Raw genomic sequence first — 21,342 nt, 5'->3', positions numbered from 1 at the left:
TTTTATGATACGAACAAAATTATCGTATCTGTTTTATGAAATAATTTTTTATTACAATAATAGAGAGCCGAGAAGGGAGTTCCAAATTGATCAAGTATTGGGAGATAACATGATTATCATCCCGTAAACCACTTGCCTTATACGAGATCAAGCTGAAGATTGTGTTAATCAGTGCAGAGATTTGAGTATACATAATAAAAAATAAAATTAGTTAGATGAAATTAGCATATTAGAAGAATTGAGCAATAATGAAGAAGTCGTCAATAACAAACCACAACGAAGAAAATCAACCAGAATGAATAAGGCACTAACATACTTAAAGATTATGTTTGTGAATAAATTAGTAGGAGGCAACCACTGATGGTCTAATCAAAGACAATTAGAGTAATTATATTATGAGATATATACGCAACCTTGGTAATGGTAACCTTGTGACTGTTAACTTTTATGGGACCAATAATAGACTATAATTAGTTTGGGATTCTGAGTTCAAGAACTTGATTATTAAGGTGAATTCCTAGCACATTCGACATCAACTTGAGAATATAATTGATATGAAGAACTCACCAGTGATAGAGTCAAAGATTATAGATTGCTTAGACCAAGATTGAAACATTAAGTATATCATATTCATAGAAAAGACAAAATCAAAGTACGTATCAATTAATTAGCTCTTTAGTCCACCAAATCCCTAAATGGCTCGTTATATTTTCTCGAACTCTTAATCTTAGGCACCTTCTTTGTCTTGCTTATTGTTACAATGCTCATATTTATTTAATCAACTTTTATAATATTGTCTTATTTCTTCTACTTTCTTGTAACAAAACAAAAGAATAAAAAGATAAATTAAAAGCAACATCAAAGAAGATGTAGAATAAGAAATCATGATAGTCGAGATTTGAACGACTCTAATACCGTTGTTACCACCAAATTGACTAATTATTTTTAGTTCAAATTAATTTAATTTATAGATTTTAATCATTTAAAATTTAGAAACTAGTCATGAATATATATTTAATATAAATAAGTTTTGTTGATATAATCAATTAGCAATTGATATATTTATATTTTTAATTATCAATAGTTGCATCACAAAATATATAATTTAAATAGATATTAAATTAATTTAAAGTTAAAATATTGTACGAATAATTCATTTATTAGATAGTTGGTATGGTATGTTCTTCTTTCTATAAAAGATTGTATATTATAAATATGATATTTTTATATCATTTTGTTAAGAAATTATATTATTATTAATGTATATGTACTACTTAATTACTAAAATTTATGTGTTTTACTAAAAGAATAAAATATTATATCCATTTAAATTTATAAATCATTTATAGTTTCTTTTTATTTATTTATTTTTCATATTTTTAGTATAAATTATATTTTTAAGTAGGTTAATATTTTTAAATTTGTACATATCTGTCATACTTTAATTTTATCCGGTGATAAAATAATAATAGTAATATAATAAATTGATAATAAAATTATAATAAAATAATAATTAGATTAATAATAATAATAATAACAATAATTGGAAGATTCAAATTATCCATGGTTTACAAAATTATTATTATTATTGTTTTTGTTGTTATTATTATTATTATTATTATTATATCATCCTCATTTTTATTTGTTATTATTATATAGTTATTTTTATTATTATTATGTTTCATTTTGTCTTTATGAAAATAAGAAGGAAAAAAAAAAAGAAAGAAAGAGAGAAAGAAAAATGGAAGAAAAGGACAAGGAGATGGAGATGAAGCCCAAGTCAAGCCCAATGAAAAAGAAAGAAAAGGGGCAGAAGCCTGACCAAGCCCAGCCCAGCAAGGGAGGAGAAACTGAAAGAATAAAAAGACGAGAAGAAAGAAAAAGAAAGGTTGAAACAGCGACCCAGACGAAATAAAGCCCATGGTGCAGCACCACGCACCTCAAGCCCAGCACCTCCGGCGTCCAAAATGGCGCCAATCAAGCTAGGTCATCAGAAAATAGGCAGGCCTAAAACGTAGTCGTTTTGAATTATTAATCCAAACAACATTGTTTCGTTTAAGCAAAAATCAGAGAAGGTGAGGATGAAGGCTGATTGGGGCAACGAAAAATGGGGGACAAGAGAGAAGATAAGATAGAGTCATGCACGCTTTGTTGGCTGAAGAAATCTCGTGATTTTGGAGATTTCTAGCGCGTAACATTGGTCCAAAATTACCTCCCTCCGCCTGTAAAAGGTTGAGCCCGAAGCTGCTTGGGGGGGGGGAGAAGGAGCTGAGAATGAAGAGAAGAGAGATAGTGGACTGAGGACGAAAACCCGAGAAGGAGAAACCCAATGAGGTAGGATGCTGTTTGGGCTCTTGGCTTACATTATGAGGTGTTCACTTAACATTGAAGTGAGTATTTGTGGAAAAAGCAAACATGTCATGCATCCCAACAGCATTCTTCTTTAAGTTGAATTTACACTAAGGGTATAATTATAGCATGTTAGCGGCATCTCTTAATGCCATGTGAATACCTATTGCATTTTGAATTTTATATATAGATTAATGGTTTACGGGTATGATATTTTTTCCTGTTGCAATTGCATGTTTATCTAATTTAAGTCTTGCATGATTCTTCTTTTATACACTTTAGAATTGGAACTTGGGAATGTCATGTTAGAATAATTAATTCATTTTTTTTATGGTGGTGAAAAAAAGAATTTAGAAAAGAAGAAGAAGACGATGAAGCCGAAAACAGAGGACCACAAGGAGAGAGAGAGAGAGAGAGAGAGAGAGAGAGAGAGAGAGAGAGAGAGAGAGAGAGAATGATGGTTGAGGAAGATGAGAAGAAGACTTGAGAATGGCGGTAAAGAAAGAAGAAGTAGGGAGAAAGTGGTGGTGAAGAAAGTAAAGCGGCGGCATTTTTTTTTTCTTTCTCCTAAGTTGGTCACCCACACGCGCACAAATATATACACACACACAGCTATTTATAAGCATCCCCCTGTCTCTATGTTCTCTATCCCTGTTTTTTAAAATTGAAGAATTGATGTGTTTTTAGCCTTATGATGTCTCTCAAATTAGATAATTTACATTTCAACCTTATCAATAATTTGTAGTTTTTAGTTTAATCATAACAACTGACATAAAAACTTAGTTTGAGCACGAGTGTTAGTGCAGTAGTGAATTTATATTCGTAAAGTTTGAAGAAGCATCTTGAATTGATGATTTTTGCTGTTAGCGCAAGTATATCAGAGTTGATGGTTCTTGTACTTTCGAGAGAAAATTATGATATGTGAAATATTAAAATATAAATATTACTATTATTATAAGAATTTTGTGATATAATTGAGAATAGTAATCCTTAATTTATTGTTGGGCAACAACTAACACCGAAGAAATGAAGAAGTTGGCAAAATATTAGATGGACAATGTCAAAACTCATTTTCTTATCCACGAAAAAGTTGTAGAGAGTTTGTTTTCTCAAATAATTGGTGCAATAAAATTAAAAGAAGTATGAGATATATTGCAAGAGGAATTTCAGAGATATGCGAAGTTAATTTTTATTAAGTTGCATAACTTATAAAGACAATTTTAAAATTTGCAAAAGAAAGAGTTGGAAAAAATAAAAGAGTATTTCTTAAAGGTGATCGAGATCGTGAACCAGATGTTAAATTATTGTGAAGATATCTTCAATCAAATGGTAGTTGAGAAAATTTTAAATAATTTTCCTAAAATATATGAGTATATTGTTGCAATTATTGAAGAATGGAAAGATTTGTTCACACTTATAATTCAAGAATTGATGATTTCCTTAAAGTTGCATGAGGTGCAGAAAATTACAGGCCAAGAGTAAGTTAGTTGAAATTGCTTTTAACAAAAGTTTCAGAACTCAAAAGCGTCAAAAAAATTAAAGGAATTATGAGATAAAAGGTAGACAAAATGTGCAAAAGCAGCAAGATCAAATTCAAAAAGAATCAGGTTCAAGTAATTCAAATATGTCGTATGACATTTGCAAGAAATGAAATCATAGTACATTGAGATATTGGACAAAGAGAGTTACAGCAAGAGTAAAATGTATGACCGTATCGCGAAGCACTGCAGAGCTCAAGTTTGTGACTAAGTAAATTTCGTAAAAGAAAAGCATAGTCAAGAAAATATTTTCTATACATGCCATGCTGTAATAGAAGAGAAAGATGATAATTGGTACTTGGATAGTGGCTGCACTAACCACATTATTGGTAATTAAAAATTATTTCGGGACATAGATGCATTGTACAAGACTAAGGTATACATGAAAAACGATAATCTGGTTCAAGCTAAAGACAAAAATAGTACTATTTTGGAAACTGAGATGGGGCATAAAGTTATTCAAGATGTACTATTAATTCCAAATTTGAAGCAGAATTTGTTAAGTATTGGAAAAATTCTACAAAATGGATATGAAGTTCATTTTGAAAATAAAGGTTGTAAAATTTTCAATCGGAGAACTAAAAATCATTTTCTAGCCAAAGTTTATGTGGAGAGGTCCAAAAATTTTTCGTTGCGCAAATAAGGTATGCTTCAGAACTCACATAGCGAAGACTTGTGGCAGCTTGCTCAGACTTGTGGCATAAAAGGTTTGACCATCTCAACTATAAAATCTTAAAGCTGCTAAAAGTTAAAAAATATAGTTCAAGGCCTTCCATTCATTAATATGAATTCGAGCATTTATAAAGGATGTATTTTTGGCAAAAACATTGAATATCTTTTCCATATAGAGAATATTGGCAAACACGTGCACATCTTGAGCTTATTCACACCAGCATATGTGGAAAGATGTAAACACCATTAAAGGGTAAAACTAATATTTCTAATAATTGTTGATGAATATATAAGGATTACAAACTAAGCCTCTCCTCAAAGTTATCTTCATCTAACTTATAAAAATCTTTCATTCCTAGTTGACCTTATGAATTATAACATAAAAGAGTATCCTTAACACATTCCGTGATCGTCTTTTTGACATAAACTTCTCTACATAGAGAACAAAGTAAGGATGTTCATGGGAGAAATTGAAGAGATATCCCACCATGACACTGTATCAACTACATTTGTTTGTATATGATGAATAAATGCTCTATAGTCTCAGGTTGTTGACAATAAAAAAGGCTAGATTTAATATCTCTAATCTACAATTCCTATGGTGCAGTACCTCCATCATATCCAACCTCTGCTTTAGCAGTTACTATATAAACATATTCATCTTAGGTTAGATTCTCTACTAGAAGTGATTTTGGCAATGGGACTCCCTACTAACCTACCTGAAAAGATCTAATTGTCTAGATTCTCTTATTATTTTCTCTTCAAATTAGTCTCTCTAGTTTATGGCAATATAGAATCACTCCATATATGGTCTCCATAAATTCTTATCATTATTTTATCTCTTTATCAAAGAGCTCTCTCTTTAAAGTCAAATTCTAAGACCAATTTAGCTCCTTATCACGAGATAATATCTTCTATAAACATGTCCTTATCCTTCGCTAATATAAACAACCTAAAAAATATTGTCATAAGAGGCAGTTCATCCACCCAAACATCCTTCCAAATCATCAACTTATGTTGAGATCCCATTGCAATTATGAAGCCTCCAAGCTATCCCTATAATAACCTGATGATTGAGCTCCAACCTTTACGATTTCCTTAAAAAAATATGAAGTATGTTTAGGTACCAATTAAGTATGGATCATTATTAAGTCTTGATAATTGTTCGTCCCTGATTTTTTTTTATCCAAAGTAAGTCTTCCTCTACATAGACCTCTAAAAATATTTAACTAATAACACCTTATTTTCTCATCATTAAATAATTAAGATTTTTTTACTAAATTGTTACCACAATGACAGTTTCATAAGTTTTGTAACAGACGTAATTAAAATATTGATGGTGCCTATAGATAATTACATTTGTAAATAATTTTTTATTTTAGTTATACCAACTTAATTATATATTCTTTTAATTTCAAAGTTTGCATGTAAATCAGGTTATAGCCTACAACTCTCCTTGTAATAAACTATAAACTGCTTACGTGTTTTACTTCCTTTAGGACCCAATGCCTTTGAGATATGGATAGTTTCCTTGGTCCCAAGTCCAGATTTTTAACCAATTGTGTATTCCACTCAGTCTAGAATTATTTAGTGTTTTGGACTATGTTTGTCTCGTGCTTACATATAGTCTTATTGCTTACGTACAACTATATTATTTTGTGTTTGAATTGGATTGGCTTGTCACTAGTTGGCACTAATGTTACATGTATTCATATTAAATTGTGGTTCTTATATATATGTGTATATATGTAAATACTGTAAGTATATACAATTGAATGAAAAAAAAGAAGAAGCATATAACGTCTAAAATGATAAAGTGGATAAAGACTAGTTAACTAAAACAAGCATAATCTGAGATTTAATAAATAATGGAGGGCAAGAAAGCTCACAACATCCACATCTCTTGCAAATTTATATGAAAATGTGCAATCAAACATTCACTTTTGAATCATCACAAACATGTTTGGCCCCTCCACCCACTATACCTTTTTGGTGCCCCATGCATCATTTATGCCCATCATTTATGCTTCTTCCATTGGTGCTCCTTGCATCATTAATTCTTTCTAAAGGCTATCCATAGGATTCATCATCAAATCTATCTCTCATCCTTTTTTGAGCTTTAATCCTTTGTTTAATTATTTCAATTTTCTTAAAGAAAAATACCCAATAGTCTTTTCAAGCATGAGATCATTACAGTTTATTCTGATAATTAAAGAAGAGAGACACCTAATTAAGTTTTAAATTGATAGTTCATAAATAGTTTAATGATTTTTTAAGAGTAAGCAACATCATCATCAAATTTATTAATTTTAGTACGTGAAAGACTTGATTTAATTATTTAGTTAAATATATTATTTGATTTTTTTTTAAATAAGAAAAGATGAGAGTTCATTATATATATATATTATTCTTTCCTTGTAATAATATTTGTAAAAAATATTATTTAATACCTAGCTATTGACTAAAAACTATATATGTATGTATATATACATGTCTCAATAAAGTTATTTTTCATCAACCCATGCACATTAGACTTTTCCCTTTTCTTATAGCTACCTAGGTTAGCTTCAAAAGTTTTTAAATAGTTTTAGCTTAATTTTGATTTATTCATACAGCTGGTTTAATTGGGAGTAATCTATAGAGATCGATGTTTATCATAATTAGCGATGTGACTGTTGGGTTCTTGGCCTTCCATTTCTACATTAGGTAGAAACATATATATATATATTTATATTTATATATAAAATATAAACGCACACACACACACATACATAAATGGTTTACAATTATCATCCCCCATAGCTAGCTAATAATTTGTCCGTACGATTCTTTACATATATATCTATATATATATTCTAATTAAGGTTTTTCTAATCAACTTTCAAATTATTTTATTGAATATTGTACGCCATTATATATATATCTATATATATTTGCTTTTGCATGTTTCTCTTTGTTTTTCCTTTTCTTTCTAGTGATTTGTCTGGTTGGTGTGTATACCTATATATATATATATACATACATATGTAGCCCGAAGGTTGGGTCAAGGATAGGCATTATATTACTGTATTTTTTATATTAAGTATTATTGTTGTTGGCATTATTTTATTATTCGTTGTACGTACAATTCTTAATATATATATATATTACATGTCCCATATTGTATGTTAGAATATATATATATATATATATATGAGCAATAGTTAGGAGCTTTCTTTTTTCTTTTATGTTTTTATTATTGTTAGAAATGATAATATATAGTATATAACAGGTGTTGCTATCGCCACGACAAAATTGGCTATGGACACAAAAAGAAGTAGACAAAAAATTTAGGAGGATAAGATGGTTAGAAATAGTAATCTGAGTACACAGACATTAAACGACGTAGTATTGAAAAAGGCATCCAAAAAAAAAAAAGAAAACGAATAACGTGGCACCATCTGATACATATATATATATATATGTATAGATATACACAAATAAATCATAATGCAAATTTTCTCTAGTTTCCCGTTAATTATAAAATGGAGAAAATTGCAAAATTGGCCATTGCGTATGATTCGTGGTAGCCAACGCCCGCACAATATATACTTACTTTATTGAATGTGTTTTTTTTTTTTTTTTTTTCCTGTAAGAGTGATATAATCAATTAATGAATATATATATATATATACATATATGCCTTAATGCCTGTCACACGTGTAATTCAAAATAGTATTAAAAATATAATACTATCTATGATTACTTCTTGTCAAAAAGTCAAAATAGGAAAGAGGAATTGTATTATCCACATGATGTGATAATTAATCCTTTTTTAATCTGTAATTAGTTTAATGGCAATCTCTAATCACGGCACAATCTAATGGAAATTTCAAAGTTACTTCAATTGATGTTGGCTTTTTCTTTTCGTTATTTTTTAAAAAAAAAGGAGAAAAAGAAACACAAGTAAAAAAAGAAAAAAAGACAAACAAACATTCGAAACTGTACATACACAGAGGAAAAGAAAGAAAATTAGCAAGAAGGCAGCCATATGAAGATTAGTCTAATCTTCTAAAACCCTCATATAAATTAACAGAAAAAAAAGAAGAAGAAAAAAACAACAACAACAACAAGAAAGAAGCCATAAATTTTGATTCACATGATGATGACGACGAGAAAATGTACAGGTTGATCATGGTGATGGATCGATCTGTTCATAGGGCTGCATTGGAAATTGGTCTTTTCACGGCAGTGTCCATATGCGTCGTCTCGTAAACAGGCAACCCAGTTGAATAAATACCCAAGTCGTAGTTCTGCAGCTCGAACAGATCAGAGCTCGAGTCACTTTCTCCTCCATCATCCATCATCTCGTTCAACTTTCTAAACTCCTTCTCCTCCCACATTCTATCTTGGTTCTTACCCACATTCTTTTGTTTCTCTGTATAAGCGTCAATTAACTTTAATTTCTCATCCAACCAAGAAAAATCTGTGTTGATTTTAATTTGGTCATGATCTGCAGAGGCCTCATCATTTTGTGTAGATTTTGCGTTCTTTGGCAAGGAAATTATTTGCTTGTGATCCGACGACAAGGTTCTCAAATCCTTATAGCTCTTTGTCGGCGTGTGTGCGTAAGCAGGAGGTGTTCTAAACCCTGACGCCGAAGACGAAGAATACATGGACTTTGTATCAGTGGTGCTGGAGCTTCGAAAATGGCTAATGCTGCTCCTTCTTTTCCTCCTTCCACCTGGGCTTTCCTCTTCGTCTTTCATTGACTGTGTCGTTGACTTTGATTTCTTCTTCTTGGAACCTGTTTGATTGAATAGAGAGTTCAAGAAACTAGCCAGTCTGCCACCTGGAGAGCTCGGTTGCTTGTACTTCTTCTCCTTCATAATCTGCTTCTCCATAGATGATGAATGGTGATGAAGATGATGATGAGAGTACTGTTGGTGAAGATGCGAGACTGGATTTGATCTCATGGGCACGTCTAAGCTTATTCTTCCACCTCCTGGTCTCCATGGCTGCCTCTCTTCTCTCATGATCTTCTGCGTGTAGGATCCACATGCGTTATATCCAGCACCACCTTCATTATACCCAGAGAAATACCTTGCAGCCTCGAAAACGTCAAGCTCGCCGGAGTCATTCCTCCAGTGGTGTGATTTCTTGTAGAGTCTATCGGAGTCAGAGAGTCCAGTGATGGACATGGTTGAATACGAAATATTCTAGGGTGTTTGAATGATGAGAATTGAGAAGATATAGAGATGGGATGAAGTATATATAAAAGGATTGGGAGGGTTAAGTGAGAGGGAATGGGTTTTGAAATGATTGAGAGTAGTGGGAGCTTTTTATATCAATAATAATGAAATTGGTGGAGTGTGTATAAAATTATATGATGAAGAGTTGTTTTGGAGGTTCTTTGGGGGAGACCCACATGGTGAGAATTTGTGCTTTAGTTATAGAAGTATAGTGAAGTGGGGCATATATATACACACACACAATTTATAAACCAATGTTTTTGTATGTATGGATATGAGACTTTGAAAAAAAGAAAGACCAGAAGGTTGTGTAGGGGATGGTGGGGAGCAAAGAGCTGTGTTTCCTTGGATTCTAGGGTTTTGTAGTGGGATTTTTGATTGGCTTTCAAGTGGGTGTTTTTGCAATATGGGTCTAAATTAATGTACTAGCTTGCTGGATTAATTACCATACCTTTTCCTTTTTATTGTAAGTAAATATAGAGAATTACAAATACTTCATTTGATATTTTTATCTTTACAAAATTTGTAGATTGAAATGAAATTGCATATTATATATATTCTCCTTAAAAATCTAATGTTATGATTATCATAAAATGAAGATTTAAAAAAAAAAAAATTGGGTAGATGTGCTTTTAGAGTTTTGTGGTGAAAAAAAAGCTTGAAATTCACTCTTTTTTATAAAATTGGAACCTTTAATTATATTAAAGGTAGTAATTTTGGTTGGTCACATATTATTTCTTTGACTGGTGTGAGTGTGTGGTGGCATAAAATCTACCATAGTCTGGCCCAGTAATATCTGCCCTGCTTCCTCTTTGGGGTTTGTCTGTTAGGTCTTTGGAATTGATAGTGGATTTTAATTGGCCAGCTCCTGGAGTGTTACCCAATTATGCTTATTCATGATAAAAAGATAAAAGTTGGAGTATTGGTGCGCAAGAAGAAAACAAATATACGACCACACACACACACATATGTACTCATATATATATATATATATATATATATATATCTGCATTTATGTATACACGAACATGGCAACCTAAATAGGTTGTCTTTTGACACTCAGCAGAACTTGAATTGCTAAAGAGAGAATAGATGAAACTAGGGTTTGTGCCAAAGGATGTATAGCTACAATTTGTTTGTATAACTATTTAATTTCTCTTGCTTTTTTCATTTACCAAGCAATTAAGCTCTAAATTTAAAGGTTAATCTGTGTGCTTGCGGTTGGTGGGGAAAAGAGAATAAACAAATATTCTTTTGCATTAATTTCTTACTTTCATTTTGGATGTCTTTTTCACAATAATCTTTTCATCTGTACACCTGAATCTCATTTTTGCATAAAATTTTAAAAGTAGAATGCGACATTATTAATTTTAAGTTTTTTTTTTTTTTTTAAAAAAAATCTTGAAGAAATAGTAACAGAGGAAAATTATTTATTTTTTGAAACATCTTCTGTGAAGCAAATCATGTAATTGACAATGTCTCCGGATTAGTAATTTAAATCAATGATTGAAATATAGACATTTATGAAACAAAATTGCCCAATTTAAAGAAAAAAGTTATCTTTGGTTATTAATGTTTCTTTTTTTTTTTTTTGCTTTGTTTGATACAATTTTATGCCTTAACGTAAATTAAATTCAAATTTAATTTATATGTATGCATGTGTGCGTGCGTATATATATATATTATTTGGAAATAGTGGTGCAAATAGATTTAATAAAACACAAGCTAAATGAAACTATTCCAACGCTTCATCATTAGCAAGTTTTGTAGCTCCTCCATTGAATACGACATCAATGGAGTGGTGATAACTCCATTAGGTTCGAGAGAGGAGGGAGTCGTTTATTTTTTGTTAAATATGATATAAGGAGACAAGAGAGGAGGGAATTGTTTATTTCTTGCTAAATATGATATCAGGAGTGTACAAAGATTCTAAACCAAGTTGAATTGGCGGTTGAACCAAAATCGAAAATCATTTAGGATCTGAACCAAACTATTTTAGAAACAAAAGAATTGATTTTTTTTTATCTTTAAATAGTTTTAGTAGATCAATTTTATTGTTAGAGAAAAAACTTAATTACTATAAATTTTATAGATAAATTTAACAACTAAAAGAATAATTTAATTTTAAACATAAATTAATCCATCCATAATTCGTAACAAGAATTCATAATTAAAATATTGAACATTTTATTCATCCAAGACTTAAAGCACATTGAGGAAAGGAAAACAACAACTGCACGACATGCTAATAGAGGTGTGTGCGACCAACTAGCTCCATGGCGAAGAGGAGGAAGAAAGTAAATAGGTTTAGACAATCGTGTGTTGCTTGCATGCTTGTAAGAGAGGCCGAGAGCCTAGAGTAGTGTCGTTACTAGTGTTAAATAAGCTAGAGTATGCTAAATAGGAATTGCCAAAGTGTTGCATACATGTATGACATTGGAGTAAAAGAGTTAAGTTGAAAGAATAGGTTATTGTGTTGCCGCTTGAAAAAGGAAAAAAAAAAAAGCTAAAGATATTATTGTCAACTAAAGGCTGAAAATAATAAAGATGAAAAAAGGAGATGGAAGAGGTTATAAGGTTAACTACTTATGCAATTTACATTTTTTATATTCTTTTTATTATTTCGGTTCAGACCAGACTGAATCCTATCTAATCCACTTTAGACCCAAGAACTTCTGAGATCGAGAATCGAATCGTAGTTAGTTTGGTTCAACTGGGTCTAGACCAAACAATTAGTTTCACCCCTATATAATTTTCTATGAGCTTCCCTCAAAGTAAACATCAAGTTGACTTTCTCAAAGCTCTTCAAAAATTATTTACATTTAATCACTATGTTCTTAAAGAAAAAACCTATAAACCTCCTTAATAACATGGATTGTTGCATGTTATTTCTTAGACGAACGTGTTTAACTGTAAAAAAGATGGCCCCACAATGTTGAAATCATAATATTCCCTTTTGCATATATGTATAACGACTATATGCTCTTAGAATGGAGTTACAAAAGGCTCTATTAAGGTTCCCCTACCTAGGATTTCTCAGGCAGCCAAGCCAAGTATCTTTGGTTTTTGAAAGCAGGGATAAAGAGGATTCTAAGTGTAATTTGACCCTCTAGTGATTTCGTTTTACTATGATCCCATGACTTGTCGTATCTTAGAAATTTATTTTTTTATGTATTATTTTCTCTCATTCGCAATTCTTTCTTAATTGAACATATATATGTAGCTACAAGATGCTCCCAATTGCACCTATTTTGTCTACTGATAAAGGAGTTAACTATAATTTCCTGTGACTTTGCATCAATCATTGGGTTTTTATACGAGATAGAAGAAGTGATTTTTATATATACTTTTATAAAAAGGAGCACATTACATACTAAACAAAATCATTCTTACCTAAATTTTGTTAGTTATATAAAGTCAAAGAGTCTCTAAAAGAGTTACGAAAGCATTTTTGTTAATGTTGTGTGGGCAGCCTCTATTTTATGCATATTAAATTGGATAAGTATTGCCAAGGTAGTAAGTGTTTTTAGGGCTTTTTGCATAGTATTCATACATTCTTTTCTTTCCCTTGCTTTTATTTTATTAACTTCATGTTATTTCTCTAATGTAAATAATCATTTTAAACACAAGTATAAACCTATAAGATTGAATCTTATCTAATCTAATTGTACTAGGTTTTTAGTGGAGTCTTTTATTAGCAAAGATAAAACATATATGAGCCTCTAACATAGTAAATATCTTGGCAAGTGTAAATGGCATTTAGAGTTTTTAAATTATTTCTCTAAAAAAAGGATAAAAAACTATTTACCCTTAAAAAGTTCACTAAAGAGCTTACAATACTTAGATTTTTCTATTTAATCTCATTTTACATGTTCTAGTTGAACATCAATCGACATGTTAAAGAATACAAATTTATAAGGTGATATCAATGTTTTATCCATTTAAGGGTCCTTTTCAAAGCATAGATTTTTCACTTGTGGTTTTTGGACAAATGTGCGTAACTATCAAAAGATGGCTCCACAATGCTGAAATCCTAACACTTCATTTTGTGTACATGTTCTACAATGCTCTAGCATATTAAGCTACAAAAGGCTCTATTAAGGTTTGCTTGCTTGGGAGTTCCTCAACCAACTAATTGAAGTATCTTTGGTTTTTGAGGGAGAGTTGAAGAGAACCCTAAGGGTAACTTGACAATCTAATAATTACGGTTCATTATAGTCATATGAGCTAATCGTTTTATGGTAGTTTATTATTTTCTTTTTGTATTCTTCTCTCATCAAGTTCTTATCAATTGAGAATATATATAGATAATTATATAGGATGCATCGAATCACAAATGAATGCATGTCCACCATATAAGTCCAAGCTATTCTTTAATAGGAGAAGTTGTGTTGGGTGGCTTAGCTAGCTTTCATCCAACGATTTATAAATAGTCTCACACTACAATTTGTAATCAATCACAAATTGTACACCCTTCATCCAAGGGAATACAAGTCAAAGAATGCTTCCTCTCTTGTGTTTTGATGGTCTCTTGAGTTTCTTGAGTTCACAACTGCAAATCTCTTAAGAAGTGGCAGAGAACTTAGATTGCTACCAAACCATAGTCGAAATTTAGTTTGCTTTCTATCTACTCACATGTTCATATAAAAATGCTCCACACATGTATAAATGTGTATCTAATTCTAAAGTTTAAGTGTGTATAACTAAGTTATATTTTATTTTAGTGTATTATATATTTTGTAGTAATTATCCAAGTGATTGATAAATGTGATTTATCAACCAATTACTTCTTTATTTCAAACAAATCTAACAAAATATGTTAAGTGAAATTTAAATTATGTGTCAATTAAACAAATACTGATATCTTTTATTTAGTACTTAGGCTGAAATAAATAATTTTTCTAAATTGAGAGGAACTTTTTTCTAATTGTAGACAGATAAAACTGTACAAAATTATATATGTATATCTATAAAAAAAAAATTTCTTAAATCTCCCAATTAAGATATTTATGTCACCCTCAATTTCTCGCGCAGAAAAGTGATGGATGAGTATTGCTACGTTAATCAGTCGCATATATATATATATACATACAAAATATAACAAGTGCATGAATTAATTAGGATTACTTCATATTTTTACTTATATTTTGGGCAAAACATTTGTTGACATATGTAACAATTTGAAGATATTTATGCTTATCATAAGTGTGGAAGTGAATCCTGCAGGGGCAGGGTGCAACCAATAACCCACCAACCCGACCCTCATGTCGCTGCCTTGCTGGGGCTCAAGTGCAGATTGAATTATGTATGAAAAATTATAATGGGCAGAACATAAAAAATTACCAACCATACACAAATGTGAAATTAAATTTTACTCGATCTACGTACTTAGTTTAATAATCACCTCACCCCTTAAGGTTAATTAATTAATTTGCACTCATGATCATGATTTACTCCTAAACTTTTATTAATTAAATCATTTATCCGTATATATATATATATGGTATTACACGGAACGTACACATATTTAATTCTTTTAAAAATAATTACACATATAATTATTTATTAATAAAATCTAAAATATATTATTGTATTTATGAAAATTGTCTAACCTAAAATTTTTGTATGAGATCCGTGCATCTAACTTTATGGATAGTCTTTATCAACATAAGCTGATAGCAAAGAGAAGATAAGATTTTAGAAAACCTTTTTAATATATCTCAATGAATATTCAAAATTTTATTTTCATATACACTTGCGCTGTCCGAATTTGATATCTTAATAAAAGATAGTTTATCTTCAGAAACAACTAGTTTTGTTATTTTAATTCTTTACAAGTTTTTAAAAATTATAATCAAATAATATATGTTTTAGTTAAAAAAATTCTTGTGAAAAACCAAAGTGTAAAGATATGGTGTTAAAATTTTGGCAAAGCCTATTGATGGAGTAGGTCGGACCCGATACACGTGCAAGTACACGAGGGAAATTGTTAAGACCACGTCCGCGTAGAACATTGGTTACGCTAACTGAGTTTGAATTTTGATGATCACGACAAGCTTGCATTTATGTGTATATACATATAGATATCTGCATATGTAATGGTCCCCGTTCTCTCTTATTTGGGTTCACAACCACAAGAAAGAGTTTCACTTCACTTGATCTCCATCTTCGACCAAGATTTGTTGCAATCATTATTATTATCATTTAGACTAGGGCTAAACATATACATATATATATATATCTATATAGTGATCAATTGGCTAATTATGGTCCAACAAAAAACAAAAAAAAACTAGCTAGGTAGGCTCGATTTGGAGGACGGAGACCACAAGAATTCGGTGCTGTTAGGCTGCATGTTAAGATCAAAAGGCTTGCTCTTGTCTCCGCATGGCCTAGACAAAATTTCATGTAATCTTTTTGGTTTGGATACATGCTTCCTGTTCTGTTGTTTTCTTTAATTTTACACCATGCGTTTTAAAAAGTTATGTTCCTATTCTCAAATAATCTAATTTTTGTTACATCCAATTATCAACCAACTTGGAAATATATACATAGATCAAAAGAAAAGAAGAAAAGGATATATATATATATATATATATACGTATGGTGGGTCAGTCTCCATCTTAAGATATTGACCTAACGTTACTGATGTAGGCTCACCAGATGCCATTTTGAATCCATCAAGGGTCTGATTAGTCTCCCTTTATGGGTTACAATAAGGGTCCCTACCCTATAATCCCTGGACCTCCTCTCTCTTCATCAGCGTCTACCAATTGGGTACAAGTGCTCCAACTTTCCGCAGGCAATGAAATGAAGACTTGAATTTGATTCATTAACAGGACATGAAGTTTTAGATGTTGGAGGAAGGGATAAGATAGAGAATTTTGTTACTTAAAGATGATGAGATATATATAAAAAAAAACTTAAGCAAAGTAGGGTTATACATAGGACAAGTTTCTCTGGCAGATAACATCTATTAATCTAATTATCTTTTAGATCTAGCTAGTCTTAAAAAGTTGGACAGACATGCATATTAACGTGGCCTTATTAGCTTCACAAAAGGTGCATGCATGAGTATCTTCAAAGGAAAAAAGACATTCATCCATGTGGTGAGCATCTTTTCTGTCTTCTTTCTTCACTCAAAAAACACATATATGTTTATATATACATATATATATATATATATATGCTTTTCCCAAAAAGTATGTAACCCTCCTTTCTTTTTATCTACCTCCCAAGATTGAGAACTTTCTTTGGCTTATTTTATTTCCACTCACTAAGAAAAATTAATAAACTCTCTAAAACTTCATCAATTTGTTTTTTCTTTTTAAATCTATTTGACATCTATATAAATTTTATTATTTGCATGCATAAGAGACTTCCCAACAGATAAGTTAACAGAATATTTCAAAATATTTAATATATTAAAATATAAATAATTAATTAGTTGTATTATTTTCTATCTATTTAAATTTTTTAAATAAATAATATTATAATAAGAGATCTAGAGTTCAGATTATTATTACACAATTTTTATTATGAGAAGATAATTTTAGAATTTTTTTTTTAAATTTCTATTTAATCCACATTTTTAATCTGACAGGTTTACGTATGAATGACTAGATAATTTTTAGAATTATTGGTTTAATATATTATTTAAGATTGAAAAACTCAATTAAATATAAATGAATACATGGAAACATCAAAACTGTAGAAATATTTATCAGTTATATGTTGTGTTTTAATATTAACCTTAATTTTCAAACAAGGAGGAAATACTTTTCGTGGTCACTTGTGATATTATATATATATATATATATATGTATATATGTTTATTTCTTTGTATGTGTCATGTGGACTTTGTTAATGTAGCTCCTACCATAAATAATATTTTTATAGGGACTCTATTTCGATAGTAATTATTATAATTTAAACAGTTTAAGATGGAATTTGTTATTTTAAAAATGAATGAGCATGATATATATATTTGTTTTTTGTGTGAAAAGATGAGGGATTGTTACATGTTAAATTTGGTAATAAAAATTACATTTCAAAATTACAAATTTTACATTTTGATTATTAAAATAAGGGTGGCTTGACCCTTATCTAAATGTAATTTTTTAATTTTTTTAATTTTATTTTGGAATGAAAATGAAATAATTTTGATGGATAATGAAATTAAAAATAATTTCAAGAAAAATAGGTGAAAATTTGGATCCTGGGGGTATTTTTGAAAGAAAAATTAGAAATCGGGAATCAAAATACAATTTATAGAAGTTTTACCACGTCAGATACTCGGTCAGCAGGCCGATGAATCAGGATGCATCGCGTGGCAGCAGACGCTGATGCAGTGCCACGTAGAAGACCACGCAGGCGATCCGCGTGCCCGCAATCGAACGACACATATTCATTTCTGCGCGCACAGACGGCCCAGATGCGTTCCCTCCCCAAACATGATCGCACGGTTCAGATTAGATCGCGATGTATGGTCCAGATTAGATCGCGATGAACGGTCCAGATTCACTCTCTATTTAATTGCGATCGGACAGTTCAGATCAAAAGCGATAGACGGTCCAGATTGAAAACAGACGGATATAAATAACCTCCATCCACACCAAACCCTAACCCTAGCCGCCAGACCCTCTTGCCGGAGAAAAAGACCCAGCCACTGGGAAGGAGACCGTTGCCACCCGTTGTCACACCGGATCCCTTTTCGACCGCCAAAAAAGGTAAAAAAAAATTTTTTACTCGGAATTCAATTTTAAACACACTCATGGCCAAATTAGAGCAAAAAAACTAGCCGATTAGCCGAAAAACATGGGCAAAGCCCGGTGGTGCGACTGCAGGAAATTTCACAAAAAAGCTCCGATGAGGCCCTTCCCGATTCCCGTTATGTGTGATTTTTCTATCGTTGTGATCATTGTTTCCTTCTCTACAGGTTGATCGGAGCAAAACACGCAACCGCAACGTGAGCTGGAGGAGCCGCCGCACCAGAGAGCCCTGCCGCTGGTGAGTTTTAATTTTTTGTATTTTTTCAGCTAACCGATGCCCTTTAACATATTTTTTCGAAGGGATTGATGCAGAATCGGCAAAAAATAGCCGACCCGAGGCAGATTGCCATCGCGGGCGGCGGCATCGTCACCAGAGCATGGCGGAGCCTCCGTGCCGAAATTTTAAAATTGGCCAAGTGGGCCCTGGGACTGATTTTGGGTTTTTTTTAGGACATTTGTAGGTACTATTAACGTATTTTAATTTTTTTAAAAAAAATTCAGGGACCCTGGGAATCGCCCGTAGGCGCAATCGAACAGTTTAACTTTTGAGACATCGAACTGAGTAAGGACCCCTTACCCTATTCTCTATAATAGAATTGAAGTCTAAATAAATAAAAATCCAGTATTTTGTGCGAATTTAGAAAATATACATAATTAATTATGGATTGCTAATGGAGCCAGAACCGAAAATTATCTAATGTTGTTTGTTGATTGTTTTTACAGTTTATATGCATGATGGTATCTTATTAATTTATGTTATAGTTTTGAATGCATGTATGCTTTATTCTATGTGTTTACGGCTGAATTGGAAAAAAAAGAAGGTTTAACGGTAAAAATTGTGTGATTAAGTGAATGGATGAAACGACAGTCTTACTGGATATCCTGAGAGATGGTGGACGGACCGGGTACATAGGAAACTTTACCGTGAACGTTGTCTCATGCTGGACGGGGTATCGAGACTTAGTAATTTGGTGTTCATACCGGATGGGGTATGGGGACGACTCGCTTCACCCTTATATCGGACGGGGTATTGAGGTTTTGTAATTTGGCGCTCATACCGGACGAAGTATAGGGACGGCTCGTAATGGAGAATGTTAAAAGAAAGGGTTCACGTGTAGCGGGGACATCCCTATGAACCCCCATGGATACCAGCAGGTTGGTAAAAAGAGTGACAGTTATTGTTTGATTTATTGATGATGGATATAGAATTATAATATGTGTTATGTTTCTGATTATACATGAAATCATGATCTGCATAATAATATTATTTGTATAGTTATTTTTATAAATTCCACTATGGTAAGTGGACGATAAACGGTTTTATGATTGGTAAATGAATTTGCTAAATTTAGTGCTCCATTGGTGGTTTTTGATTTTCTACTAACTTTTTTTTCTGTGTCGATGATATAATGTGATATCCTTACTGGATTAGTGTAGCTAATCCATTATTTAATCATTTTAGATCAAGAGGACCAAGTTCTAGAGACCGATCCGTAAGAGGATTACGAGTAGATGCTAGTTTTCTTTATTTTCCGTTTATTTCCTTATTTCTTGTATTTTTTTTTTAAATACTGAATTCTGTAGTACTGTTTGATTCTTTAAGTTATTATGTAAGGAATGTAAACCTTGAACATTTATTATGCTTCCGTACTTAATTTATAATTTATTTCCTTTAATATTCCGGGATCATTACAGATATTAAGTTAGTAAGTTGCCGAGTTGTAATAACAATTAACAGTTGTCATTTACTAAACTAATTTAATATTTACCTTTATTTTATTATTGTAAGGGGCCATAATGCATTGAGGGTAGACATATTATATAAAACTTTGTAAAAGGGAACACCTTCTTGTTATGTCAATTAACAACTTCTTGTTCTTCCCAGCTCTCTCAGTTTTTTCTTGAAACTCCTTGAATTTTGATATGCTATCATATTTAAATTTTATATTTTTTTCTTTTTTTTTTCAAATCCTTTAAGTCAAGAATTTAGATCATTCTAGTTCCTCGTCGCAAATTGGCAAAGCAGTCGTTGACAGTCAAACGAGTACATATTTTATACATCATTCAAATAATCATAAATTAATGTCCTATTTATCAAGAATAATAGCACTCTCGAGTATGCATCTAGGAGTCGTGTGATGTTAATAGGTAACAATTATGCATCTAAGAGACATGCGATGTTAATAATCCTATTTGTCAAGAATAATAGCACCCTCGAGTATGCATCTAGGAGTCGTGCGATGTTAATAGGTAACAATTATGCATCTAGGAGTCATGCGATGTTAATAGTCCTATTTGTCAAGAACAAGCTAAGGTTTGTAAATGAGGTCATCTCGAGACTGAGTAAAGGTGATCACAATTTGTTACATGTGTGGATCATAAACAATAATATGGTAATTTTATTTATTCTTAATTCAATCTTGATGGAGATATCAGCGAGTATCATTTTATCTGATTTAGCCATATATATATATTGCTTAACTTGAAGGATCGTTTCAACATAGTACCCTCGAATCTTTCAACTTAGTAAGGAACTTGTCATTTTGGTTCAAGGACAGAATACCATAAGTGTATACTTTACCAAATTAAAAGCACTTTGAGAGGAATTAAACAATTTAAGCCGATATATACATATAGCAAATGTACATGTGATGGAGTGAGTTAATTATCCTTACATAAAAGTAATATGTTATGGTTCTTTTGATGGAGTTAATGATTATTTTATGCAAATTAAAGGTCAACTGTTGTTGTTCGATCCCGCACCATCAATAAACAAGCTTT

General features: G+C 31.4%; 1 protein-coding gene and 1 long non-coding RNA gene across 2 annotated transcripts; one reads left to right on the top strand and one right to left on the bottom strand.

Moving 5' to 3' along the window:
- Positions 1–2,001: 2,001 nt before the first annotated feature.
- On the top strand, positions 2,002–3,039 carry LOC148268738 (uncharacterized). Its single transcript, XR_015816925.1, has 2 exons — positions 2,002–2,334; positions 2,697–3,039. It is a non-coding gene; the product is annotated as an uncharacterized LOC148268738 (long non-coding RNA).
- A 5,478-nt stretch (positions 3,040–8,517) lies between these two features.
- LOC110824198 (suppressor) lies at positions 8,518–10,022 on the bottom strand. Its single transcript, XM_022054770.2, has one exon. The coding sequence runs from the start codon at positions 9,737–9,739 to the stop codon at positions 8,753–8,755; it is 987 nt and encodes a 328-aa protein (XP_021910462.1). The 5' UTR covers positions 9,740–10,022; the 3' UTR covers positions 8,518–8,752.
- Between the last annotated feature and the right edge of the window lie 11,320 nt (positions 10,023–21,342).

Source organism: Carica papaya, chromosome 2 (assembly GCF_054855325.1).
Source record: "Carica papaya isolate Zhongbai chromosome 2, ASM5485532v1, whole genome shotgun sequence".
Classification (NCBI taxonomy): domain Eukaryota; kingdom Viridiplantae; phylum Streptophyta; class Magnoliopsida; order Brassicales; family Caricaceae; genus Carica; species Carica papaya.
The sequence above is the reverse complement of the archived record's forward strand: the minus strand, read 5'-3'. Positions and strand labels throughout refer to the sequence as shown.

Coding starts and splice junctions, on each gene's coding strand:
- LOC110824198 (XM_022054770.2), bottom strand. CDS start 9,739: ATGTCCATCACTGGACTCTCTGACTCCGATAGACTCTACAAGAAATCA.